Genomic DNA, 27,146 nt, shown 5'->3' with positions numbered 1-27,146 from the left:
CGGAGGCCGAGAGCATCTTGCAAATTTCCAGAAGTAACTCCATCCCTCTCAGCCTCCAAAGGATTGGGCCGGTGGGCTTGCTTTGCTGGGCTATAATCACATGGGTGACTGACTTACACTATTTTCTTTTATTTCAACCCATCCCCAAAGCCCAGAGCAACTTAAAACCTGAAGAGCCACCACCTTCATCAAAAAAAGAATTTTTTGAAAGCTTAACTGATAACTCCACAGTCATTCATTCAGCTGACTCCCAAGGAAATGGGAGGCATCTGGAAAATGTATTTAAAAATTGATTTAATGTTGAGCCATGTTAAATGTTTTAATTTCCAAGCAATGCCATGCCCACCAAACATCAATTAGTCCCAGCAATCGGGCAGGAATATTGGCTTCTGTGGAGGGATTCATTTATTTCAGCTCTGCTAAATATCTAAGGAGAAATCCAATACTGCCTGTAGCTCTGAGGAAGGGACATTAAGCCAGATTAGAAGCCAGATCAGGCCCTGGCTAAAATGGTGCCTTTGCCAGCAGCTGCCACTCCCCAGTATCTCTCTCTCTGGAAGGAGGGCAGGAAATTCTACATAAAGTCCTCATGCTGGGGCAGCCCGGGTGGCTCAGCGGTTTAGCCCTGGCTTCAGCCCAGGGCGTGATCCTGGAGACCCGGGATCGAGTCCCACGTCGGGCTCCCTGAATGGAGCCTGCTTCTCCCTCTGCCTTGTGTCTCTGCCTCTCTCTCTGGGTCTCTCATGAATAAATAAATAAAATCTTAAAAAAAAAAAAAAAAAAGTCCTCATGCTGTTGAGAGAAAACACCCTTCCCCTCCCCACCCCCACAGTTTCTCTCTGTCTCTGAGCCAGAAAGCAAGAGAGGCTGAAATGGGGCAGAGAATGGCTCCCTGCTGAGGACACAAGCCAGCTTGAGACCTTTTAAAAATCATTTTTAATAATTATTCTTCCTTTTGGTGCCTTTTAAATTTCAAGGCCCTGGGGTCTCCCTGCCCCCAATGGAGGCTGTGGGGTGGGGTAGGGGTCTCACAGTCTGAAGTGCTCTGTTTCCACACAGTGGGGCCAGCTGCTTGGGCACCAAAGGGCGGTGTGCACATGCACTCACCACATGGTCTCAGGCACGATAACCAGCAGAGGACAGCCAAGCCAAAGACCCCAGGTGCCAGGGGCTCCTAGAAGGAAACAGGAGAGCACAGGAGGTCTCAACAGCTGGCAACGAAGGGCAGACACAGCAGGGCAGGGCAGCTCCCTGGGTCTCCCTCTGGACCACTCATTTCATCTCCTGGAATGCTATTTGCTCTTCTCTGAAAAAGGAATAGTGGCCCCAAAGCAGGGGGTCCGGGGGTTGGGGGCGAAGAGAGTGGCAAGGGAGTAAAAATTAAATGATATTGTGTGAATAAGCTTGTAGCTGAGCTGCCTTAGTCGAGTCACCTGAGGAGACTGTTAAAAATACCAATTTCAGGGGGCACCTGGATGGCTCAGGTCATGATCTCAGGGTCCTGGGATCAAGCCCATGTTGGGCTCCCTGCTCAGCAACCTTGCTCTCTGCCCCTCCCCCTTCTGCTCATGCACATGCTTGCTCACACACTCTCTCTCAGATAAATACAAAATCTTAGAGAAAAAATGCAAATTCCAGAATCATCCCCTGGAGATTGTGATTGAGCAAGCCTGGGATGAGGCCCTGGAATCTGTATGTTAAGGATTTCTCCCAAGTGATCCTGATAATGCAGCAAGTTTAGGATACAAGAGATTAAGAAATGCCTCGACCACAGGAAGGGCCTGTGGGGTGAAGGGAAGGTATCCAGGGTCCAGTGGGGACACTACTCTCTGACACTGCTGGTTCAAGGAAAAACTGATCCTGTCTCTCTACAGGGGATGTGGCAATATCCATCAAAATAAAAAATGCATACACCCTCTGACCCAGCAATCTCACTTTGAAGATTTTATCCCACAGATCTACTCAAACAGATGCAAATGATAAAAGGCTATTCCCTGAAGCTTTGTTTGTAATAGTTTTAAAAAAAATAGAAAAAAATGGAAATATCCATCTGTACACATCTGGTTAAATACAATTATGGTGTAGCCAGAAAACCAACAATTGCATGGCTCCTAGGAACAAATACAGAACTGTCTCCAAGATAAACTGTTAGGTGAGCTATGCAAGGTACAGAACAAAGGGTATAACAACCTTTTATGAAAATGCAGAGATAACAAAAAAGAAAAGAAAATGCAGAGATAATCTATGGATAAGTCTAGACTATCTCTGGACAAATACACAAGAAGCTGGTAACATTATTGGCCTTTGGAGAAGGAACTAGGTGACGAGGGGACAGAGAGACTTTCTTTTTCTGACCTAACACTTTTGAATCCTGTGCATTACCTCATGTGTGTTACGTATTACACACAAAACATATTTAAAAATAATTTTTAGGGGCTCCTGGGTGGCTCAGTTGTTAGGTGTCCAACTCAATTTCAGCTCAGGTCATGATCTCAGGGTCATGAGATCAAGCCCCACATCAGGCTCTGCACTGGGCATGGAGCCTGCTTAAGTCTCTCGTTCAGCCCCTTGCCCCACTCCCACCCCTTTCTCTCTCTCTCTCTCTCAATCTCTCTAATATAAATAAATAAATGCATATTATACTTCAGTAAAAAGTTTTTAAAATAATAATATTAAATCAGGGGCACCTGGGTGGCTCAGTTGGTTAAGCATCAAACTCTTGATTTCAGCTCAGGTTGTGATCTCAGGGTTGTGGGATAGAGCCCCGAGTTGGGCTCCATGCTCAGTAGAGAGTCTGGTTGGGATTCTCTCCCTCTCCCTCTGCCTCTCTCCGCCCCCCCACCCCAAATAAATAAATAAATCTTTAAAATAATAATAATAATAGCAAATCAAAGGTCATGGCTCCAGTTTGTAAGTGCCACCTCTGGCCACTTGTAGCTGTAGAAATTGGGAATCTCCCAGTTCTTCAAACCCAGGGAAAGGCTGGGGGCAGATGGAGGGAGATATTCAGGTCAGGAAAAGGTAGAGTGGAGGTTTTGAGCATCAAGTTCTGGATGCTCGCTGGGTATTCGCTCCTGCTGCTCTCTCTACCTGGGACACTGGCCCTATGGGGCAGAGTCCATATTCTCCCCAGCTTGGGCTGCAATTTAGCTATTACTGTCTTTGGGGAATTATGGGGCCATTCCCTGATCCCCCAAGCCTCGCTCAGCGCCTCGCCCCCGTGTTCCCTTAGTGCCTGTGTTCTCTGTCATACTGCTTCATGGTCGCCTGGCTTCGTATGTCTTCCCTCGCCCTCATGCTCTCCTGAGAGCTCAGTGAGGGCACATCTAGTTTGGTCACTGCTATCTCCCCGGAGCCCAACATCACACTTAGTCCAAAGATGGTGCTCCTAAAGATAGAAGGGGTCACAGAGAAGTGACACAGGAGGAGGGAAGAGAGGAATAAGAAAGGCAAGGAAAGCCACAGGCTCCCGACCCCCATATCCTAGCTCAGCCCTAGCCACCACCACCTCCCTCTGCCTCCTTCCTTCCTGGTCTTCTCAGGTGTGAAATCATCTTGTTCATTCACAAGACAGCCTTACCTGTCTTGCTCACATCTGTATTCCCAGCCCCTGCTGCAGGCCTGACACCTAGTAGGTGCCCAATATATGCTGGTTGGATGTATTAATTAATTCTGGTCAGGGCGGGGGGTGGGGGGGCCTGGGTGGCTCCTTCGGTTGAGCATCTGGCTTTAACTCAGGTCATGATCTTAGGGTCTTAGGGTTGAGTCCTGCATCGGGCTCCCTGCAAAGCGGGTAGCCTGCTTCTCCCTCTCCATCTGCCCCTCCCCCTCCCTGCTTGTGCTCTCGGGCTCTCTTTCTCTCCTTAATAAGTAAATAATAAAAATTAAAAAAAAAAAAACTGGTCAGTGAGAAGGAGGTAGGATGCAAAGGAACCGCTGAAATGCATTGAGTCCCGAGAGAGTCTGATTCCATGAGCTCTGGGTGGGGACCGTGAACCCGGCTGTTTTAGAAGTTCCCCCAGGTGACCTGACTGCGCAGCCGGAGGGGGGTCATGTACAGAGCTTGGTAGGGACTTCGGATTTCCCTCCGAAGGCAGAGTCTCCAAAGACAGTGAGAGGCCCCACTCTGAATCTTAGGAACCTCCCCGCCCCAGGCCGGGCAGAGGGGGTACTGAGGGGCAGGGAGAAGGGGGCTAGGGGTGGGGGCCGGGGCAGAGGGTCGCGCTCACCAGGAGGAGAACCCGAGGAAGGGGCCCAGGTGGGCCGGGCGCTCGCGGGCGTGTCCGGCCAGGAGCGAGTGTTGGCGCCATCTAGCGCCCGCCGGAGGCTCTGCAGCTGCACCAGGCTGAGCTGCCGCCGCTGACCCGGGGTCACCGCCGCCGCGTTCTCGGGGCCCAGCCACGCGATCTGCTCCGCGGACAGCTCCTGCAGCGGAGAAAGGGGCCAGCACCCTCAGGGGGTGGGTGGAGGGGGGCCCTCCTCGGCCTTCCCAAACCGCAGTCACCGCCGAGGGCCCGCACAATTTTGCCACACCCGTGTACCATTTGTGCTCCTCTTGGGAATTTTCCTTAAAAATCACTTAGCTCTTTTCGCTACTAGAATAAATGTACTTTAAAAAAAAAAAATGTAGATGTAAAACGTTAGGTGGAAATCTCCCCAAAAATGGAAGACCAGAGTGACTTTGCCATCAGCAATCATTAACAATAAGCCAAAAGGCATGAACGTTACTGAATTCTAGCTGGCTTTGCTGGCCAGCAATGTCTGAACCCGAGGCCTCTTCAAAAATGATAAAGAGAAGGAGCCTTGAAATGTTATGGAGGTGTTTAAGACGTTTTAGCTCCAAACTGAGGCTCCCTCCTTGAAGTAATCAGCATTAAAGGAGAGTTGAAAAGAAAGTCATGATTTTCTCACTGTGTGACTTAGTGTTAATTCGGGGCAAGACCGAATTAACATGAAGTGGGGTGTGGTACCTCCCCCTCACCTCAGGCTTCACGTCCAGGACCAGAGAAACACTGATGGAGGAGAAAACACAGGCCTACCAGCCAAAGATCTGATGTGTCCCAGCTCTGCCATAGGCTGGCTATGTGATCTTGAGCAAATTTCACAGCCTCTCTGGGCCTTTGGACTAGATGTGGGATGGCACGAAAACTCATCGCCCATGTGTATCCTGACCCTCTGGCATGCCTGCCTGCACTCCACAGGGTTGAATCCTGTGAGGGTCTCAGCGGAGGAAAGGCCTGGTAATCTATTAGTGACGGCCGCCATGGACACCGGAAGTGGGAACTCCTGCCAAGCACATTGCCTTTGAGGACACTGAACTCAAGGTGCTTCTAGCTCAGAGGACTTGGTGGTTACTCAAGGTGCTTCTAGCTCAGAGGACTTGGTGGCTAGTTTCAGTGGGTGTGGAATAAGATGGGATGGCAGGATTCTGAATTTGTAGAGAGGCTTCTAAAGTCATGCTGCTTATTTTCTAAGGGTCCCAAAGATTCTGGGAAAGGGGTTATGCCTCATCCACTCCTCTCTCTCTTCCTTCACCTTCTTCTTATTCCCTGTCTAGGGAGATGTTTCCCTCAAATTGTGTCATCCCCCTTAGAACCTTTCCCTGTTCTTCCCCTTCCAGGACACAATTCCAGCTCCTGAATGTGGCAATGGGGCCTCCATGCTTTGGGCCAAGCCCACCTGTCCAGCTGCCTTCCCACCAGCACTCTTCACTTGCAGGAGAATGAACACCCATATTTGTAGCCCTCAGGAGGAAGTACCTCTGTGTGTGCTTCCTTCTGCCTAGAACAATATTCCTCCCTCGACCTAGTTAACCTGTCATGCAAGGCCAGCATCACCTCCTTCCCCTACCCCCACCTCCTCACACATACACACACACACACAATACAGGTACTCCTCTGGCTTACACCTTACATCTACTATTAACACAGAGTCTGCATTATAAAAATTGCCTATTTTTCCAGTATGGCTGACTGGCAAGCCAGAGGCCAGAGTGAATCTCTAGGCCTACTGGATTGTGTTTTAAAAAAATAAATTCAAAGTGGTTGCCAACATTTAATTATTAGCAGGTTTCACACAAAAATGGAGACCTCTGAAATCTTAAAAAAGAAAAGGAAGATCCGGTAATACTGGGCCCATATTGTCATACTGCACTGATGTGATGTGCCAAAGATGAGAAGCAGCTTCCCCTTGGATAGAGCTAAGTTTACACAGTTCAGCTCAGACTCTACCCAGGCCACTGCACCGTCATGTTACTCCTAAAGCCCCGAAGGCACTGGGTTATATCCCTTCACCAGGCCATCACTGGTGTACCTCGAAATTTCTAAAAAAGACAAATAGCTGAACAAGGAAAGAACCACAAAGAGCACTCTGAACAAGACCAGTGGAAAGTGCTCAGCAACATGCCAGCATCCAGAACCAAGCCACCTATGCCATGTAGAGCCCCTCAAACATCTATTTCACCTACTTTGTGCTAGAAACTGTCCTGTGTTCTAAAGCCACTCCAGGTCGGCTAACCATCATGAAACGAACTGGTGATGAGACATCATGGGAGTTTGACCTCATTTGTGCGTCTTGCACAGTTGTGGTGGATAGAACTTATTTCCAAGTTACTCAGCAAGCGAGAACACCAGGGCCACTACTCATCGGAGCAGACTGTCCCCACCAAACACTCCCCTAAGCTTGTATGGGGACACAGAGCAAGGACCCCTTACCGACTACCCTGCTTCCCTATCTTAGTTGATCCAATGCTACCTCCTCAATTTTTTTCTATAGCAGTTTATCACCTGTCCTGTCGAGGTTTTCTCAATACTTCAATACTCAATACTTCTCTTTAAATCTCTTTAAATCAACAAAAATATTTTTACTTTGATTTATTTAAAAAGGAAATGTTATACAGGTCCATAATCCCTCATCAGCAATTCTGAAGTCCAAAAAAAAATCTCAAAACTGAAGGTTTTTTCCAAAGTTTAAGACACACTTATTTGCCTGCAAAACCTGAACTGATGTAAGGCCCTTTAATAGTCTCTATTTATTCCAATTAGTGTGGCATCACTGACTTCTTCACAGAAATATTAATGTATAAGGTGCTTTCCCAGACACTGCTGGGAGTGTTAAGTTACATACTGCAGATTCAGAGTGATCTTTCTAAAATCTGAAAAATACTGAATTTGGAAATGTATCTATCTGTCCCCAAGGGTTTTGGATAAAGAAATATGAACCTCTCATACCACCATAAATAGAAAATCAATACAGCTTGCTATGAAGAGAGGAAATACAATTAAAGCATAAAATTTTAAGGAAAAAATGTGTTTAAACCTAAAATTATCTCGTGACCCATTCATTGTTGGCATACAGTTCTCCTCTGGCCCTATCAGCAGAAATCTGGTTGCAAGCCCCCAGAATCCAAGGCCTGCCATCTGTTCCCTTATGTGATTTGAAATGGGGTCAAGCTCCTATTTTCCTTGAGGAACTGAGTACCTACTTTGAATATCTCATCAGGAAGGCATTTGATTGCTGATGGCTGGAAATATGGCATCAGATCCTTGTCCAGCATTTGGAGCTCTTCCTTAGTTAATCCAGCTGGGGAGAAAAAGGAATCATGAGGGTTTAGTTCAAGCCATCGGAACTCTACTTGTTTTATTAATGGTGCTGCATAATGTACAGATCTGTGTGTTCTAGGCAAGCGTCATTCCTTACAAAAAGCCCTGAAAATCACACTGGAAAATCAAGTTCCTTAATCAACTCCAATTAAAAAAAAGAAAGTGGGTCACATTAGCCCTGATTGGTCTCCTACAACGAAAAGTATGCCCAAAAGGAGCTTCACTTTATGCAATTCAGATTGTGTATAAAACTATTTAGAAGCCAATTAAATCACATCCTAAACTATTTTAGTGTCACAAGAAGCACCAAAAGAGCCTGTTTAAAGAGCAGATTTGTAGACCCTACCCTCTGCAACCTCAAGTCATGAAGCTAAGATCTACTGTAACTTTAGAGATGTTCACTACATACAGCCAAGGATTCTTTTGTTGTTGTTGTTATTATTATTATTTTGTTTTTGTCCCGAGATTTAAGGTTGGAAAGGGAGAGAAGGCATGCTCAAGGTGCCTCTTACCTGCAATAGTCCCAAGCTCCTGCAGGACAGAGCTGGACCACTTGGTGGGATGCCCAAATACAGCTTCTGCCTTCCTCTTAAACTCAGCCAAGATGTGGATGCTGCAGAGCAGGGTCCCAATTCTGGCCATCACCACCCTAGTTAAGAGGGAAGGATACAGTGTGAGCCTGGGGGACTCTCCAGACACAATGGGTGCGCAGAAGGTAGGTAGGCTCAGCATCCAGAAAGGATCCAGCTGATTCCACTCCTTATTTTAGCCCCGGAAGGTGACAAAGCATCAGGAAGTACAGAACATCTTGCAGAATGAATGAGCTGGTCAATCAATCATTTGTCATTTTGAACACTACTGGTTTACTTACCTGAATTCTGAGATTTTTATAAGTGAGATTTCGGTGATGTTCATAGCACACAGGGTTGTACCAAGTCCTACTAAGTGGAAGCTCTTCAGATCCTGGACACTATAGCCCGAATCCTCCAGGAACCCTTGGAGAATGGATTTAGCCTAGAAAAATAAGGAAGAATAAAAGATGAATGACCCAGGGACACCTGAGTAGCTCAGTGGTTGAGCATCTGCCTTTGGCTCAGGATGTGATACCAGGGTCCTGGGATCGAGTCCCACATCAGGCTCCCCACAGGGAGCCTGTTTCTCCCTCTGCCTATGTCTCTGCCTCTCTCTCTCTCTCTCTCTCTCTCTCTCTCATGAATAAATAAATGAATAAAATATTTTTTTAAAAAAAGATGAATGATCCAGGGATGATGAAAATCCAAGGCCTGAGAGGATAACTGAGCTACAGCAGTAGCCTCCTGACCAATCCCCACTGTCCTCCTCTGGACACACTCCTTGTTCCAAACCATCCTAGCCACTGCATCCAGGCTCATGTTCCTCAAGTGCTGCTTCGAGTGAGTGTGTGAGTGTGTCCCCTCATCCAAGAAAGTGTGTTTTGGCAGTGAAACTCTTGTATCCTTTACCAGCATTATAGAAACTGTATCCCATGTCTGTGTCTGCTAGCTTATTTTCTCCAGTCATTCATGGCCTTCAGATAGTTTGCTCATTTAAGTTCTCCTGCATCAGGATCCAAACTTTCCCAGCATCTGTTTCCAGAACTTTCTGACAAAACCTTTTAATAGTCTGCTTTTCTGCCTTTGCTCAAATCATCCCTCACATCTGAAATGTGCTTCCTGCCTTTCCGACTGTTAAAACTCAACCATCTTTTTATTTAGGGGGGTTCAAGTCAAATGTCACCTTCTTCATGAAGTCTTCTCTATCTCAGCCACAGTGAATTTTTCTTTTTTTAAAGTCCTACATTAATAGGTTTGTCACTCTCTCTTCAATTCTAGATAGTATATCAAATGCTTTGGTACTGGAAACCACAGGGAGATCTCTTTAATGAGCTTTAAGAAGGCTGCTGTGTAGAATCCCTGAAATTCTTGCACAGAGGCCGTTCGCTATCTGTGGCTTTCTCTGGAGAGCCACCCCTCCCACACTCTTACTTCATGGGGTTCAGTTGGAGCTAACTGCCTTCTGAGTTCCAGGGGTGATGCTACGGCTGAGTCCTGACTTGTCATCCCTTAACCTGGCTCCCATGATTTGTTCTAGATTGGGCATGTGATCCAATCAAAACCAACCAGGATTTTGACTGGAATAATTAGGGGTGTCCTAATTGAAAGAGGAGAATAAAACAGTCTTTTTTCTCTGGAAGAACATTCTTTACTCTGGATTGGAACTTGGAAGGATAAACCTGAATCTGCTAGACTTCAACACATGGCATGAGCCTGCCTCTGACTGAAGCCAACACAAAGGAAAGCAGAGTCAAAAAATGGTGAGAGACAGATTCTTGATCATAATATTGAAGACTCAGGATCCAGCCATATCTAAACTCTACCCTTGAACTTTCCAATTATGGGAGCCAATACATTTTTTTGCCTGGTCAAGCCACTTTAAGTTGGTTTTTCTGCCACTTGTAATTAAATGAACCCTGAATCACTTGCTCTACCTATGTTGCACCTGAGGAAGGATTCAAGTCAATCCTTTGGAGATGAACTGTATAATAAAGTCTGGATCCCTCTGTGCTCATAGGGGCAGGTGCATAAGATTACAAGAGGACAAGAGCTCACAAGACAAAGTTGGGGAGAAGACATCCAAAGACAAACATCTGAATGGGAGTGAGGGTCACAGGGATAGTATGAGTCTTCCCATCTCCTTTTATCAACAGTTCATCCCATCACACAGTGAGAATCATCACAGTATGGAGAGAAAGTGTTGGCAAAGATTGTGAAATGTTGCATTGGGTTTCCACTTTTCATGTCTGTTGCCTTCCCATCCCCAGGTCTGTTTAAATTCTACCTCTCCAGGGAAGACTGCCTGATTCCCCTATCTCAAATAGCCTCCCTTCCTATTTCCATGAACACCTTGCCCACTTTCTGTTATCAATTATAACAATTTAAAAACATTTTTCACTGTGTTCACTTTTTTGTCTTGTATCACCAAGTAGAATTCCCCAAAGACACACAACATACCCAGCTCATTCCCCATCGTAACCCTACCACTTGGCACAAGGACTTTTAAATGAATGAATGAATATCTGAGTGAGTGATCTACAGAAGTTGTAGGCAATATGTACTCCTTTGAAATGGCATCGGATTGCTGCTTCCACATGATGGATTGACTTTGGGGACATTTCCTGTTTCTGCAAATCAGACTGACCAGTGTCTTCATGAAATTGCCCTCAGGGATTACAAAGCCTACAGGTTCCATAGGGGAGTTTCAGTAATATCACACTCAGACTTAAATGTCTGACTGGGAATGTTTGTCCAAAATAATAATAGCTAATATTTACTGAATGTTTGCATGTACCAGCACTTTACATTTACATATACATATAGCCCTCAACTAACCTGTGAAATTTTTTAAGGTTTTATTTATTTATTAATGAGAGACACAGAGAGGCAGAAACACAGGCAGAGGGAGAAGCAGACTCCGTGTGGGGAGCCCGACATGGGACTTGATCCCAGGACCCCGGGATCACGACCTGAGCCAAAGGCAGACACTCAACTACTGAGACACCCAGGTGCCCATACCCTGTGAAATATTAAATGTTTTTTTTTTTTTTAATTTATGATAGTCACAAAGAGAGAGAGAGAGAGAGGCAGAGACAAAGGCAGAGGGAGAAGCAGGCTCCATGCACCGGGAGCCCGACGTGGGATTCGATCCCGGGTCTCCAGGATCGCGCCGTGGGCCAAAGGCAGGCGCCAAACCGCTGCGCCACCCAGGGATCCCACCCTGTGAAATATTAATATTGTTCTTATTCTCATGGATGAGGAACAGAAGCACAGAGAGGGAAAGTAACTAAGCCACGGCTACATAGCTGGTAAATAATGGTGCTAGGATTAAAACCCAGGTGGTCTGGTTCCAGAGCCTGTACTCTTAGCCAGTGAAGATATTTGGGTATGAAGAGAAGAGATTTGGGGTCGTTTTTGAACTTTTCCTATTAAGGTTTCACAATCAGGTTTCACTAGTTGACTCATAACAATTTGTGCTCCCCAACTATCAGGCGTGCCCATTTTAAAATGAAAGTGCGAAAATACAATTCAAATAAAATTACTTTGAAGATGCAGTATTAAATTGTCTTGCCACTGGAACCTGGAAAATGCAAGCTCAGCCTGCAAGGTGATAAGCCAAAATATATTTGCTTGAATGACTGGACCAGTGTATCCGTAATGATTCCAAGACAATTAATACTAACACTTTTAGGCAATATTAACCCTCTGAAAAATGAATAGCTGGAAGATTTCAATCTCTCTGTTCATCCCTCTGGCTTCTCTAATAGTTTTTTCTCCCCTTATATTGGTTTTTAAACTGAACTCTGTTAATGTAGTTCCACCAGGTCTGACTATTAATCTAGAAACATGCATTTAAGGGTTTGATTGGGAGTGAAAGTTGAGGAACTGACTGCAAATGATATATGCAAATGTTAGGTTTTCATAAGCTCTTCAAACATATTGATAAATCTCACTGGCATCCATGGGAATTAAAATTGGTCCAAAGGGAAAGAGATACTCTAGTTTCTAAGTTGGATATATTTTTCTGTTTTCTCCCAGACTGCAAATAGAAGGATTTTAATATCCAAAGGGTGATGTGGCACTTCTCAAACAGTCAAAATCAGTTATTATAGAATGTCAGGATAGAAAGAACCTCAGATTGCTGAGTTTAGACCATCTTGCAAATGAGGCCAGATGCCAGAGAGAGGAAATGTGGTGTGGTGGTGGTAGTGGTGGTGGTGATGATGATGATGATGATGATAGCATCAGTGACTACAACAATGAAAACAATTCATTTTTATTGAATAAATACTATGTGCCAGGCATTGTTCAAAATGTTTCACATGTATTGGCTCACATAATCCTCATGGCCAGGGCTCCCATGCTACCCAGCCCCAGCGGGGCAGGGGGGGCGGGGAGTGCAATTCATATTGTGTTCTGTTTGAATACCACTCAGAGTATGGTATGGGACATGGCAATCCCGACTCCAAAAAGCTCATGCGAGTAGAGGACATGCATTGGTTTTGCCTACCCAGCACCCAACTTCCCTTTTTTTGAGAACACCAACAAAGGGAGGTTTCTTTGCTGCTGTAACAAATTACCACAAATTCACTGGATTAGAACAACACAGGTTTATTCTCTTACAATTTTGGAGGTTCTAAGTCCTAAAATGGATTGGCAGGGTGTGTTCCTTCTGGAGGCTCTAGAGAGAATTTATTTCCTTGCCTTTTCTAGCTTCCAGAGGCTGCTTGTAGCTGCATCCTCCAACTTCAGAATCAGCAGCCTAGTGCTTTTAAATCTTTCTCTGTATCCTGCTTCCATTGTCACATGGCCTCCTGTATCTGTGGCCTTCTGTCTCCTTCTCATAAGGACCCTTTTGATTACACTGGGCTCATCAAGAGAATCCTCCCAACTCAAGATCCTTAAATTAATTATTCTGTAAAATTCCTTTTGCCACCTAAGCATTTTCAGAGCTTGCAGGGATTGGGACATAGATGTCTTCGGGGGCCTTTATGCAGCCTCCCAAATTCCCATGCCCTACTGTCAGTTCACAGGGTCATGTTGAGATGGACCCCACTCCATGATGCTTTCCTAGCCAACTAACATATTCTACTTCTGACTGCTTGGGGTGGGCAACTGCATAATAGGAGTCAATGCTGGAGCTTTTTCAAAAATTAGTGCAAGGGGGGCACTCCTTTATGAGGATGCTAATTAGATAAAATATAAACCTGGTATTGAAAATGACCACTGGGGGATCCCTGGGTGGCTCAGTGGTGTAGTGCTGCCTTCAGCCCAGGGCGTGATCCTGGAGACCTGGAATCGAGTCCCATGTCGGGCTCCCTGGATGGAGCCTGCTTCTCCCTCTGTCTGTGTCTCTCATGAATGAATGGATGAATGAATGAATGAATGAATAATGACCACTGAAGAAGGGCTACCTGAGCATGAAGAAGCCACTGAGCTGCTAAGATTCCCCTTTCTAGCAATACAGTGGGTTAACCTCCCTCCCAGTTGAAACAATTAAATTCTGGAGAGAACTTCTTCTTTAATGCATGAAGGATTAATTGACACAGAAATCACCTTCTCACCATAAGCAATGAGAACACTGAACAAAACCTATGAAATAACTGTATTTATACACTAGACAACAGAAAACACAGGACTATGACCCTGAGAGAGGGAAAATCAATAAGGAGAGCCCAAAAATTGCCCTTGCTTACTGCCCAGAAGCAGCTTCCAGGCCAGGGAGCAGGAAAGGGAACCCAAGTAAGTCCAATGGTCTGAGTTGAGAATATAGAGATCCCACCTGTAATCTGTGGGGGAAAGTATTGGAGGATAAAAAACTTTAGAGACAGAGAACACAAGAAGAGAAATCTGATGGAAGAGAGAGATGTCTTCCCCTGTCTGGCTGAGTACTGACCTCTCTACATAGGCCAGGAGTGAAATCCACAAAAATATTTGGAAGAGGCGTTAAAAAGTGATAGGCTGAACAATTCTCAGAGCTTATATGGAGTCAGAAAGAGATCACTGCCCACCAGCCAGAGCAGAGGAGTCTTGAAATACAGACAACATTAGGCAGAGTCTCTAGAATGAGTATGTCCAAATAATGGAGATAAATTAACTACATAATAAAGGTCACTCTGGATTCAGCCTAATAATGCTCAAAAGAAAGCCACAAAAGGATCAAACTGATTTGAAAGTAATTTAAATGTATGCCAGAACAAACCCCAATACTCTTCAAAAGAGTACAACTAAATCAAGCACTCAAAAATGTAAAATTCACAATGTCCATCAGCCAGTCAAAATTGCCAGTCTTGCATATAAAAAAAAAAAATAAGAATACATGGCCCATAAATAGAAGAAAAATTAGTCCATAGAAACAGACTCAGAAATAAATGATGATGGAATTAGCAGCAAAGATTTTAAAGCAGCTATCATAAATACTGTATGTTCAAGGACATAAAGGAAAATATACCTAATATTAAGACAGACATGTAATTTTTAAAAGATCAAGCAAGCAACATCTACCTACCTGTCCGGGAGTCCACTCTGTCTGCTGGCTTAGGGAAACCACAGTGTCAATGGAGCTGAGATCCAACTGCTCCAGCTCACTCTCATTAAGAGCCAGAGCAATGCGCCCCAGGGAGGCGATATGGTGCTCTTTCCAGTAAGAAGGCATGTCCCATACCTGGAAGTGAAAAAAATCCAGATTAGACTATTACTTACAATATTTTTAAACAGACATAAGGTAAATCTCTCTAATATTTAAGGTTCTCTTTATTTATTTTTTTAATGATTTTATTTATTTATTCATGACAGAGAGAGAGAGAGAGGCAGAGACACAGGCAGAGGGAGAGGGAGAGAAGCAGGCTCCATGCAGGGAGCCCGACGTGGGACTCAATCCTGGGTCTCCAGGATCACATCCCAGGCCGAAGACGGCACCAAACTGCCGGGCCACCAGGGCTATCCATATTTAAGGTTCTCTTATAAATCAGTAAGAAAAAAAATGACTGCATTTGTTTTAATATATATACACAAAAGATGTGAACAGAACAACTTTATATCATGGAAAAGGACTGGTCTGATTTCTTGGCCCTCATCTTGAATTGGCCACATACGAGGTCCCTGGCCAGTGAGTGGACTAAGGCTTTGTCTAAGATGACAAGGACAACTTTGGGGATGTGGGGAAGGGCACTTTTCTCTTCCCTATTGTAGTTTGAGCTTTTCTGCCTAAGGAGGCCATTTATCTTTGTAAACACAAAACATTTTTGCTTTCTCCAGTTTTCTGTAAATGGTGAAAGAATAGAAGCAATAAAGTTTTACTGAGTTTTGAAAAAAAAAAGATATGAACAAGAAATTCACAAAAGAAGAAACAGGGGAAAAAGTTCAGTCTTGGTCATAATTTTTCAAATTGTACATTAACATCAATCAAAGAACATCATGTTAACTGCTCATATTGACAAGGAATAAAAAGAAGGATCACTTATGGTGTTAAAAATATGCAGCAAAGGATACCCTCATTTCTGATACAGAGAATATAAATTTGGAGGGGGATTTTGGTTATGTGTATCAATAGCTTTTAAAATATTTATATGATTTGACCCCAAAATTATACCTCTGGGAATTTAGCCTAAATAATGAGACAAGTGCTCCCAAAAATATGTACAAATATGTACCTTGAGGCATAAAAAAAAATAAGTAACCTAAAAGTCTACCAATTTGCTAAATAAATAAGGACTAGCAAAAAAAGGACCAACCATAAAATGAAATATTAACTAGAGTGTTGACATAAATTTATATTTCTGATATGAAAAAATATGCATTTATACTGTTGGGTGTTAATAGGAAGTTACTGAATACTGGGTGATATATAATAACATGTAATATGTATGTGTGAGCATACATGAAATATATTCATGAAATCTCTAAATATACTTTATAGACATATACAGAAGTCTGGGGAGCTTCAGGTGAATTTAACAAAATATAACAGTGCTTTTCTCTGGGTAGAATATGATGGATTTTCTTCTTCATTATTTTCTGACTTTTCTACAATAAACTTGGGTCATTTATATAATTTTAAGGATCTTACTGTCTTAACCTCACAAGGGTAACCAGATATTCTATGGCCATCCTAACGGCTAAAACAAGACACTCAAAGCGTTGTTTATAAAGATGGAAAAAGACTTCGAGTCCCCTTTTTACTCTTTCCTGCTATGTTTTCAGACAAATTTGCAACAGATTCTGAGAAAACCTGCTATAAGCATCAGTCGAGGTTCTTCAAGTGGAGAAAGAAAAGCACAATTCCTAGAAACCATTTCAGTCAGAAGCACAGAACATCCACAGAACATTTTCTTTTATTTATTTATTTATTTATTTATTTATTTATTTATTTGAGAGAGAGAGAGGGGCAGGCAGAGACACAGGCAACGGAGAAGCAGGCTCCATACAGAGAGCCAGATGCGGGACTCGATCCCAGGACTCCAGGATCACGCCCTGGGCCAAAGGTAGGTGCTAAACCGCTGAGCCACCCAGGGATCCCCACAGAACTTTTTCTGAGTGTCCATTAGATGCCAAGACACATATATCTCTGCTCTCTGCCACAGCCCTGAGAGGGAGGAACTAGAAATGTCCTGGATGTGGGAAGCACACCAATGGTGCTGGGTTAATACAGAGAAATTGCAACAGGATAATGCAAGTGAAAGCTCCCAGAGGCAGGGGGCTCTATGCATAGAAGTGCTGGGACCATCATGCTGCAGTTTTCCCTCTGTTGGATGTTTCCTCCCTGAGGTAGGATTTACCTGTACTGCCTTCTCCTTTAGGGTTACCAACTGAGGCAGGCTGAAAGCCCTGACGGCCCCCAGAAGCTCCACACTCCTGATGAACGTGTGTTCCTCCATGCAGAGCAGGTCCTCGGGGGCCCAACAGGCATTGGCTTCTGCCAACTTGAAGATGTCACTGGAAGAAGGAGCCATGACACCATGGCAACCTGAAGAATGGGGAGGAACAAAGGAAAGAGAGCTTCAGGGAATGTTAGTCTTTATTGAAATGAGTAAACTTGTCCGGTTGGATTTATTCATGAGAGGCAGCACAGCACAGACACTGAGAGCTGGCATGCAGGGAGTGGCTTGAGTCCCATTTCTGCCTCTAATTACCTTGTAGCAGAATCATGGAAATGCCAGCTTTTGCACTGAGAGCCACATGCACTCAGTAGGAGCTCTGCAACACTGCAATGGAGCTCCAAATTGCCTGGAGGACAGTGATAACTGGTGGCCAACAGTTCTGGCTTCAGGTTCAAATCCAGACCTATTTAATCCCTCTCTGCCTCAGTTCTCTCATCAATAAAATGAGGATAAAAGTGCCTCATCAAATTTTGGGAACACTAGATATATTATTATATATAAAGCCTGTAGAACAATGCCAGGTATAAAGTAAGCACTCAATACATGTTAGCTATTTTTATTAGTTATATTACCAGCAGGTGCCACCTCATGCCTTTGAGTTTGCAACCCAGAGTTAAGGCTTCCAGAATTATTAAGGAAGGAGCACTCCTATCTAAGTGTGGGAGGGGAGGGGTGCCTGGGTGGCTCGGTTGGTTAAGCATCTGCCTTCGGTTCAGGTTATAATCCTGGGGTCCTGGACTGGAGCCCCAAGTGGGGCTCCCTGCTCAGCAGGGAGCCTGCTTCTCCCTCTCCCTCTGCCCCTTGCCCACACCCCCACCCTTCTTGTGTGTGTACAAGTGCATGCAAGCACGTGCACACTCTCTCAAATCACTAAATAAAATCTTTAAGTGTGGGAAGGGGGAATAGTTTCCCATCATGGAGGTTATGGCCTTCCCACTTCCTGAGAAAGAGGAGAAAGGGGCCTGTTGTACTTTCCTTTGCAACAGAAGAAATCCATCCATTTCAGTCTTTGACTAAGTTGAATCTCACCTGGTCAAACCAGTTAACATCATCAACACACATATGAGCTATTTCTCCCTGACATGCCCCACCTGGGAGAAGGCTCCTTGTCTTCAGAGCAATCCTGGCTTTCCGGTCTTAGCAGCTGCCCACCTGAGGCACACAGACTCACCAGCACCACCTGGGCGGCAGTAGATCCAAGCCCTGTGGCCACTCCCTTCTCATTGCCTCTCAACGGCAACTCACTAGACTCCAGTCAAGAGGCGAAAGCAGACCAGATCAGGGTTGCCATGTGCAGTCCTCAAGCATCTTTACCACAAAAGACACATCCTTCCTAGACCCCCCCCCATTCCACTCCACTTTCCATGACAACAGCATCCAATGATAGTAAAAATTAGAGAGCAAGAAAATGGTTAAACAGTGCAGCAGGGACTTGGTCTTATCACTGGTATAGTCCCTGCCCAGCACATAGTAGGTGTTTAGCAGGTATTTGTTGAATGAATCAACACACACACACAAATTAACTAAAACAAAACCAATGAGTAATTCTGCTAATCCATTAATTACTACAAGCACAGCAGTAATGAATACCCAGAGCCATGAAAGAAAAGTCCAATGATGCACTCATAACCGAGCATCCTCTCCAGAGTGTGGCAAGTCTTACTCTCGCATACCCACATGCACAGGGTAGGAGCGCTGGCACGTGACAAGTGCACTGCTGCGTTGTGAGGGCAGGAGGAGCTGTATCACCAGCTCTGGGTACAAATCCAAGGGCTGCCACTGCTCACTCTGTAACTTTGGCCAAGTCTCTTAATCTGTCTCTAAACTTCAGTTTCCCTTGTCAAGACAATGGGAGAAGCACAGCACCCACATCACAGGACAGAGATGAGGATGAGACAGTGCATGAAAAGAGGACCACCCAAGAGAAACCTAAATCAGATCATGACACTTCTTTGCTTGCCAACTCCATAAGACCCCAACCCAAAGACAAAGTGCTTAGGGTTTCCTTTATAAGGGCCCCCCGTGGCTTTTTCTCTCATGCACTCCAGCCACACTGGCCTCTCATTTTCCATTCCTTTTCTGCTCCTCTTACACTTCCACTTGCCTGGAAGACTCCAACGCCACCCGTCCACACAGTCCATGCCCACACTCCCTGGGTCTTTCCTGAAATGTCATCTTCTCAGTGAAACTACCTCCACGGTTCTCTTTTCAAATTATAATCCCCCACACCCCACACTCCCTGACCCCTTCTTTCCCTTCCTTTATCTTCCTTCTTGGCACTGAATCATCACAAAAATACAAAGTCTTTTACTTACTGTATGTGATTTATTGTCTGGCACCCACCCCTACAGCCCAGCCCCTTGAACGTAAACTCTGTGAGGACAGGGATTTTTGTGTTTTGTTCATATAGTCAGTGCTCAATAATTATTTGCTGCAGGAAAGAAAGCAAGCACTGATTGCCAGCTATTATTATTACAATTATTAAGGAGTCTGATTAACTTTGTTGCCTCCTGCTTGCTACAAGTGGTGCACAAAAATCATAAAAATATCTAACACTTATGGAACAGGTTTCCTATATGCCCGGCACTGTTGTGAACAGGTTCTGATCCATTATAATCCTCATAATAACCTAATGAGGTAGGGACTTTCAACGTCCCCATCTTACAGAAGATGAATACAGAGGCACAGAGATGTTTAAGGGCTTACCCAAAGTCACACAGCCAGTAAGCAGCAGATCCAGGGTTCACACCATGCCAGCCTGGCCCCAGCACTGCAATGCACAGTCACTTAGCTCCTTACACCCTTTAAGAAAACCCTTTTGAAATTTGTTTGTTGCACATGTTCACCATTTAACTTCCTGGCCTGGGTAAGGAGCACAAGACGTGATTCCAAATCACTTTACTAAAGGTATAATTCTTTGGCCTATGGCTTTTTGCCATTCTACTGCTGTGCAAACATTTCATCCAATGCCCTAGGCAAGGAGGCCTCTTGATGCCAGGAAATCAAGCCAAACACGGCTGCCATGGATCTGGCTCGGATACCCCAGAAACACTCACCAGGGCTGGGGTGAGAGCTTGGGTTCCTCTCACTGCTGTTCCAGACAGATTCAAAGACAGCCCAGAGGAATTCTGGCGGGGGCAAGGTCCCTGCTATCTTGAAAGATGTTTGCTGAAGGATCTCAGGAAACTGTGTGGAAGCAAGAAGAGGAAGGAGGAGGAAGAAATAATAATTAAAGCACATTAAATGCAGATTTAAACTGTGATACTACTTACTCCCTTAGGGGCTGTTTTTTTCTATAATAGCTTCTTATATAAATTTATCCCCTAGCTCAACTAATTTAGTCTCTACAAAGAATCATATAAAATAATACTTAACCCCATTAGCAATCCAATAAATGTTCAATAACACAAGTATATATTGTTTTTCACCCATCAGATTGCCAAAAATAAAAGAAAGTGATAACACCTAAAAATAAAATGATGATACTTAAGGGTGAGCAAAATTCATTAAACATGCACACTTGTTTTTCTATGGGACTGTTAAATGGTACACAACTATTGGAGTAACCTGATAAGATCTATAAAAAGCATAGGTTAGCCTACCCCGTTCTGGTCTGGTATTGTTTTTACATTTTTACTAAACTTTATATTTATCATAAAAAGAAGAAAGAGAGGGGAATGCCCGCATGGCTCGGTGGGTTGAGCGTTTGACTCTTGATTTTGGCTCAGGTCATGATCTCATGGTTGTGGGATCACAACAAGCTGGTTGTGCTCAGCTTGAGATTCTCTCTCCTGCTCCCTCTGCCCCTTCCCCTGCTTGTGCTCTCTCCCTCTCTCTCAAGTAAACAAATCAATCTTTCAAAAAGCGGGGGAGAAAGAGGATTATCTCTGAGTGGAGACTAGCAATGAGGGAGCTTCCAATTGCCCTGGAGAAGGTGCCATTTCTCATCTAGAACCAGTGCAATTTGTCAAGACCCAGAATATTACTGGTAGGCTTGACCATGAGTCCAGAGCATTTATCAAACTGTCTCACACAGCTATGAATCACTGTGCCCCACTCTCTCCACAGGTTATACAGCCCCTCTTTCTATTCTAACCTTCAGAAGTAGAGTCACACTCTAAACCATGAGTTCCTCATCCCCGCTGTGACAATCAACTGGGAAATCTCCTGACACCCAGGCCCCATCCCAGAGATTCAAAGACCATTGGCCTGGGGTGGGGGTCCTGTAGATGTCCATTTAGAATCTCTCCAGTGATTGTCATGTGCGGCTAAGGTCACAAACAACTCACAAGAGACATGGTTAACTTTTAGAAAGCAAAATGCACAGCAGAATAAATGGTATTTTCCATTTTGTATGTTTTAAGGGAAGAACATATGTAAGCAGGAGGAGGATTTTTTTCTGAAAGGATGCAAGAGAGTCTGGGAAGAGTGATCACCTCTGGGGAGACAGGCTGGAGACCTAAAAGTGGAGGGGTGGAGGGAAACTTTGTCTTCCTGTAGCTTCTGGTATAGTTGCAATGTCTTAGCCAGGAGCATGTATTATTTGTCTTATTAAATATTTCAGTCATTGAATAAAAAAGTAGAGAGAATAATAAAACACAACACTGATGTACCCACAACCTAATTTAAGAAATAAAACATCACAAATATAATTGATAGATCCTTGCCTGACTCGTTAGTCTCCTTCCTTCCCCAGAAATAACCATCACCCTGAATTTGGCATTAACCATTCTCATGCACTTCTTTTTTTTAGATTTTATTTATTCATGAGAGACAGAGAAAGAGAGAGAGGCAGAGACACAGGCAGAGGGAGAAGCAGGCTCCATGCAGGAAGCCCAACATGGGACTCAATCCTGGGACTCCAGGATCAGGCCCTGGGCTGAAGGCAGCGCTTACGCTGCTGAGCCACCCGGGCTGCCCTTCTCACGCACTTCTAGACTTGTCTTACATCTAGAACTGTTTCTGCATGTGCTTAAAATTAATGTAACTATTTTCATGGTGAAAAAAAAAAAAAAACAATCCACCACCACTCAAGCATTTTCAGAGTGAAAAAAAAAATTTAACTAGTATTTGTTTATTTATTTAGTATCCTACTGTATGTATTCTTTTGCAACTCATCTTTTTTAACCCTGCACTGTGTTTCTGAGATTTAATCATATTGCAATAAAACTTTTTCAATTTTGGGCAGCCCAGGTGGCTCAGCGGTCTAGCACCACCTTTGGCCCAGGGCGTGATCCTGGGGACCCGGGATTGAGTCCCATGTGAGGCTCCCTGAATGGACCCGGGATTGAGTCCCATGTCAGGCTCCCTGCATGGAGCCTACTTCTCCCTCTGCCTGTGCCTCTGCCTCTCTCTCTCTCTCTCTTTCTGTGTGTGTCTCTCATGATTAAATAAATAAAATCTTTTTTAAAAAAACTTTTTTCAATTTCAAAAGTTGATCTTTAGAAGATTGGATATGTGTATACATGTGCCTCTGCTACTTTTAACTACATGTCTGGACACCCCAGAAGATGATTTTACCATGCTTGGACACTGGAATGTGTGCTCTGCATCAACCTGGGTGACATCCCGTGCATTCAGGTCCTGCTGAGCACACATGACAATGTACATCTCACATGCACATATACAGGGGTGAGAGTGTGCAGATGGGCCTTGCGGTCAGTCTGAGTTTTGTCCAACAAATATTTACTCCTTCTCCACCCTTTGCTTCTGCATAAAGGAGACTACTTCCAGCCTCACTGAGTTTGAGCTTGGTCATGTGACTTGCTTTGGCCCAGTGAAAAGTCACAGTGTGCCATATCCCAGCGTACTTTAGTGCTCTCTTTTCTGGAGTCTCAGAGCTCCGTGGTAAGAAGAATAAGCTCCAGGTAGACTGAGCCCCAGAAGCTGATTCTGGAAGCAGAGCTGTCCCAGTGACCCACAGACTGGGCAGCAAGAAACTAATGCTCATTGTTGTATGTCAATGAGATTGTGTGGCTTCATTATACAAGAAAAAGATGAGAAATCTGTGCTCATTTGGCACAATTGTTGGCCTACACTGTCTAACTTTTGGAGAGTTGTTCCAGGCAAAGTGTGTTCCCAAAGGCAATGCTCCATGAGGATTTGGTTTTGGATTCAATGTGTTTGCACGTGGGATTGCACACACTGGACATACGTGTGTATGTGCATATGGCAGTGCTGAGTGTAAGCCCTTGAACAGGCTTGCATGTGGGAAGCACACATACAGCAGGGTGGTAGCTAACCTATAGTTCCCAGTCTGTGCACACCTGCCCAGAGTGCCATTTGAAAAGCCTAGAGTTAGTTTCGCTGCTGCCTCACTCCCTTGTCCCAAACCCTGGGCATCCTAGAGCAGAGCTGGAACATCTGAGCCCTCTGAAGCAGGGAGGAAGTTCCAAAAAGCAAATGGGCAGTAAACACCAATGGGATCTAACTGACCACACTTTCTCTCCCCTTCAAACTCCTTCAGTCTTCCCAGGGTAGAACACAGAGGTACCTTTGTGGCAACAGAGCTTAGTTCATCTCCTGAAAAAAGTACTAGAAAGGGTCCCAAGTCCTTCATCGTCTCAGCCGTCCAGTTCCGGGGGAGTCTATGAAGAGATGATAAGTGGTAAACTGAAACACCATGCTGTTGTCCTTGTCTCCCAGCATCCTTTTCTTGCAGGAGCAGACCAACTTCATACCTGGACAAGTCCCACTTCCCACAATCAGGACAGCAGGCACATGATGCAGGCTATCCCACGCAGGACACTAAGCCACCCTCGGGAATTTTGTTGGAATTACTAGAGAAACCCTCTTTTTCCTGATATCTCTAGCACTAAAGAGAATATAGGAAGTCATTCCCAACACCAAGTGGAGAGAATCGAGGCCACACCAATGAACATAGAGCTGAGAGACAGGAGGAGCATAGTCCCGACAACATCACCTGAGCCTCCAGACCCAGTCATGCCTGAAGTATATCCCTCGAGTTTTCTGTTACATTCTGTTTCTGAACTCAATAAATTACCATTTCTTTTTCTAGCTTGAATTGTTGAATTTCTGTCATATACATCACAGCCTTTCCTTCCTCTCTTCCCCTCCCATTACTGTCCCCATTCTATAGATGTAGAAATTAAAGTGCAAAACGATTAAGTAGCTTTTCCCAGGTCACACAGACAATACACAAAATTTTAACCCAAGGAGTTGGTCTCCTGAGTCCATGATCTTAAATTCTATATAAAAGGACAGTGCCGGGCAGCCCCGGTGGCTCAGCAGTTTAGCGCCGCCTTCAGCCCAGGGTGTGATCCTGGAGACACGGGATCAAGTCCCATGTCAGGCTTCCTGCATGGAGCCTGCTTCTCCCTCTGCCTGTGCCTCTGTCTCTCTCTCTCTTTCTCTCTCTCTCTCTCTGTGTGTGTGTGTCTTTCAAGATTAAATAAATAAAATCTTAAAAAAAAAAGGGATCCCTGGGTGGCGCAGCAGTTTGGCGCCTGCCTTTGGCCCAGGGCATGATCCTGGAGACCCAGGATCGAATCCCACGTCGGGCTCCCGGTGCATGGAGCCTGTTTCTCCCTCTGCCTGTGTCTCTGCCTCTCTCTCTCTCTCTGTGACTATCATAAATAAATAAAAATTAAAAAAAAAAAAAGGACAGGGCCTAAGCCACTGTAATTACTCCAGAAACATTTGCTGTTTAACTGCTGACTGACGGCTAGGCCCTCCCTACTCAAATGCCTACCCTAACTTTGGAAGATTCTACAAGAGAAAGAATAGTTGTGTCTGCACCCCCACACCTAGAGCTCCCACAGACCCAGAGCTGACAGTACTTTGATTATTTGAAGTATTATTATTGTTGTTACTTCACAAGAATAAGGATGGCACCTCCTTGCATTTATAAAGTGCCATCTTTTCAAAACTCTTGCCCTAAATATCCCAAGAGGTACTGGTGACAACCATGTGAGGTCTGCGGAGCCACTACTGTTCTGATTTTACAGAGCATCTGAGGCCCAAAAAAGAAACATCTTATTTCTAAAATAAACATAAGCAGCTAACCTTACCCTAAGCTAGAGACTCTCTCTGTTTGGATGACAGGAGCACCAGGGTTTGGCACCCCTTGGCCAGCACTTTCCCCCCAGAGTAGAGCCCTGGCTCCTCCTCACCCGTACTGTTCCAGGAGCCTGAGCCTCACCGCAGCCTTCTGCTCAGGGCTGAGGCCTGGGCAGTCTCTGAGTCCGTGCAGGGCTGTGGCCCAGGCCCGGGCGGAGATCCCACTGTGGATAATGGCTGCGGGCAAGTGGCAGAGCAGTTTCCCCACGATGTCTACCGCAAACTCATCGGCAATGGAGTTGTTCTGAAACCAACAAGTGGAGCTGATGGCTGATGGGAAGATCGAGCAGGGTTCAAGATCCTGACCCCTCAACAACACATCCTGATCCCCAATCTTGTAAAGGTTCCAGGACCTGAATTCACCCACCATACCATGGACTAGTAGAGACAGCATGGGGTCTGATTTTACCCTAGGGATGCAGGCCTCGGCAGTCTAGGAGACCCCAGCAGGGAGCCGGTGTGGGCAGAGGAGTTGGCACATGGTGAACACTTAATAAATGAGGACTTATGTCATCAGTGGTGTCACTGCTCTGAGGATACCCCAGAGTTTAACAACCATGCTAATAATACTACAGCAAGAATAGAAACAGCACCTCAAAATTTGTATGGGACTTGAAAGCATTTAAAGCTCTTTCTCCAAATGACAAAAGTAGATAACATTTGAGTGTTTAATACACATCAGGCAGTGTTCTAAGAGCTTACAGGTCTTAATCTTCATCTTCAAAGTAATTGTAAGATATAAGTACTAATATCACTCTCTTTTTAAAGATAAAGAAGCTGCCTGCTGGTGGCAAGGCTAGGATTCACACTCAGTCAGTCAGTCTGCCCTTTGGGCATTGGCCTTGAAGAACATATTGCCTATTTCATGCCCTCAATAACCCTGTGCTGAAAGTGCTCTTGCACCCATCTTAGGGATGAGAAGACTGAGACTCAGGGAGGGGAAGTGACTTTGGCTGAAGCCATATAACCACACACTGTCAGAGGCCAGCCTAGATGCCAGACTCTGTGTACTTTGATCTTCCTAGTCCCCAAGAGCAGCTTCCCGTCATTCAAATGCCAGGATGGCAGTCCTCAGAACCAATGGCCAACACTGTCCCACCCAAGGTCCCAGGGCCAGCTTTGAGACCCGCAAGTCAGGTTTCCGGCCATCGCCACAAGCTCAAGATCCCAGCCAGACTCCCTCCCCAAGGGCTCCCCAGGACGGCCACAGACACCCAGAGAGGAAGCTACATCAAAGAAAGTATCACCCAGGAAGGGTTTCCTTACCAGGCACTGCTGTACCTTCCTAAGGACCGAATTCTTTTTGTGGGAATCTAAAACCAAGGAGTCCAACTGATTCTTCCCCAGGCTGATCAGAAAGGGCACACACTGGGAGGCTGGGACAGAAGCCAGGTGGTGAGCCCTGGAGAGAGACAGGAAGAATGAGAGGAGGAAAACAGTGGCTGCTCTGCATATGCCCCTGACATCAGCCTCCACATGCCCAAGAGCTTATCCCAGGGCCGTTCTCTAAACGTTTGTTCTCTCCCCAGTGTTGCTGTGGCTCCCCTTGGGAGGGAGCAGGCCTCCCCCTCCCCGTATCACAACTCTCTTCTGTGAGTAGGAACACAGATTTCCCATCATGCCCCTCTTCTTCACCCCTGTAGCATTGATCAGAGATGGGGTCTCTATAAACATATGTTGACTGGGGTACTGGTTGAGGGGAGATGAAGAGAAAGAAAGAAAAAGCAGAAGTTAGAGATAAGAGAGAATAAAATAGAAAGTGAGAAAGAAAGACGAGGAGAGAACAGGAGAAAGAGAAATGACACCTGATTCTGGCATCTCCAGTCCAGAACCCGCCCCTAAACTCTTGGCCATGTATTCTTAACAGAGGAGATTAACTCCCTAGGGAGAAAATCTGTTCAGGTAGAGAGAGGGAACAAAAAGAAAAAAAAAATCTTAGTTCCTACAATGATTTGTGACTCACTAAAGCTCAGCCATATTCAACAAAATCTTATTCCTGGTAAATTCTCTCACTC

At 44.9% G+C, this 27,146-nt stretch overlaps 1 protein-coding gene across 3 annotated transcripts in view; it reads right to left on the bottom strand.

Moving 5' to 3' along the window:
• Window positions 1-918: 918 nt before the first annotated feature.
• The window catches only part of OTOA (otoancorin), a 68,636-nt gene continuing 42,408 nt past the window's right edge, over window positions 919-27,146 (bottom strand). For all 3 annotated transcript variants that reach the window (XM_072836160.1, XM_072836161.1, XM_072836162.1), the window contains 11 exons: window positions 26,398-26,533; window positions 25,185-25,375; window positions 23,546-23,639; window positions 20,109-20,238; window positions 16,951-17,138; window positions 14,682-14,837; window positions 8,473-8,615; window positions 8,114-8,250; window positions 7,484-7,581; window positions 4,230-4,425; window positions 919-1,174 (listed from right to left, as the gene is read on the bottom strand). In XM_072836160.1, the coding sequence (XP_072692261.1) occupies window positions 1,104-1,174; window positions 4,230-4,425; window positions 7,484-7,581; window positions 8,114-8,250; window positions 8,473-8,615; window positions 14,682-14,837; window positions 16,951-17,138; window positions 20,109-20,238; window positions 23,546-23,639; window positions 25,185-25,375; window positions 26,398-26,533 (1,540 nt within the window). In that variant the 3' untranslated portion in view covers window positions 919-1,103. The remainder of the gene's footprint in view (window positions 1,175-4,229; window positions 4,426-7,483; window positions 7,582-8,113; window positions 8,251-8,472; window positions 8,616-14,681; window positions 14,838-16,950; window positions 17,139-20,108; window positions 20,239-23,545; window positions 23,640-25,184; window positions 25,376-26,397; window positions 26,534-27,146) is intronic.

Source organism: Canis lupus, chromosome 8 (genome assembly GCF_048164855.1).
Source record: "Canis lupus baileyi chromosome 8, mCanLup2.hap1, whole genome shotgun sequence".
NCBI classification, from domain to species: Eukaryota; Metazoa; Chordata; class Mammalia; order Carnivora; family Canidae; genus Canis; species Canis lupus.
The sequence above is the reverse complement of the archived record's forward strand: the minus strand, read 5'-3'. Positions and strand labels throughout refer to the sequence as shown.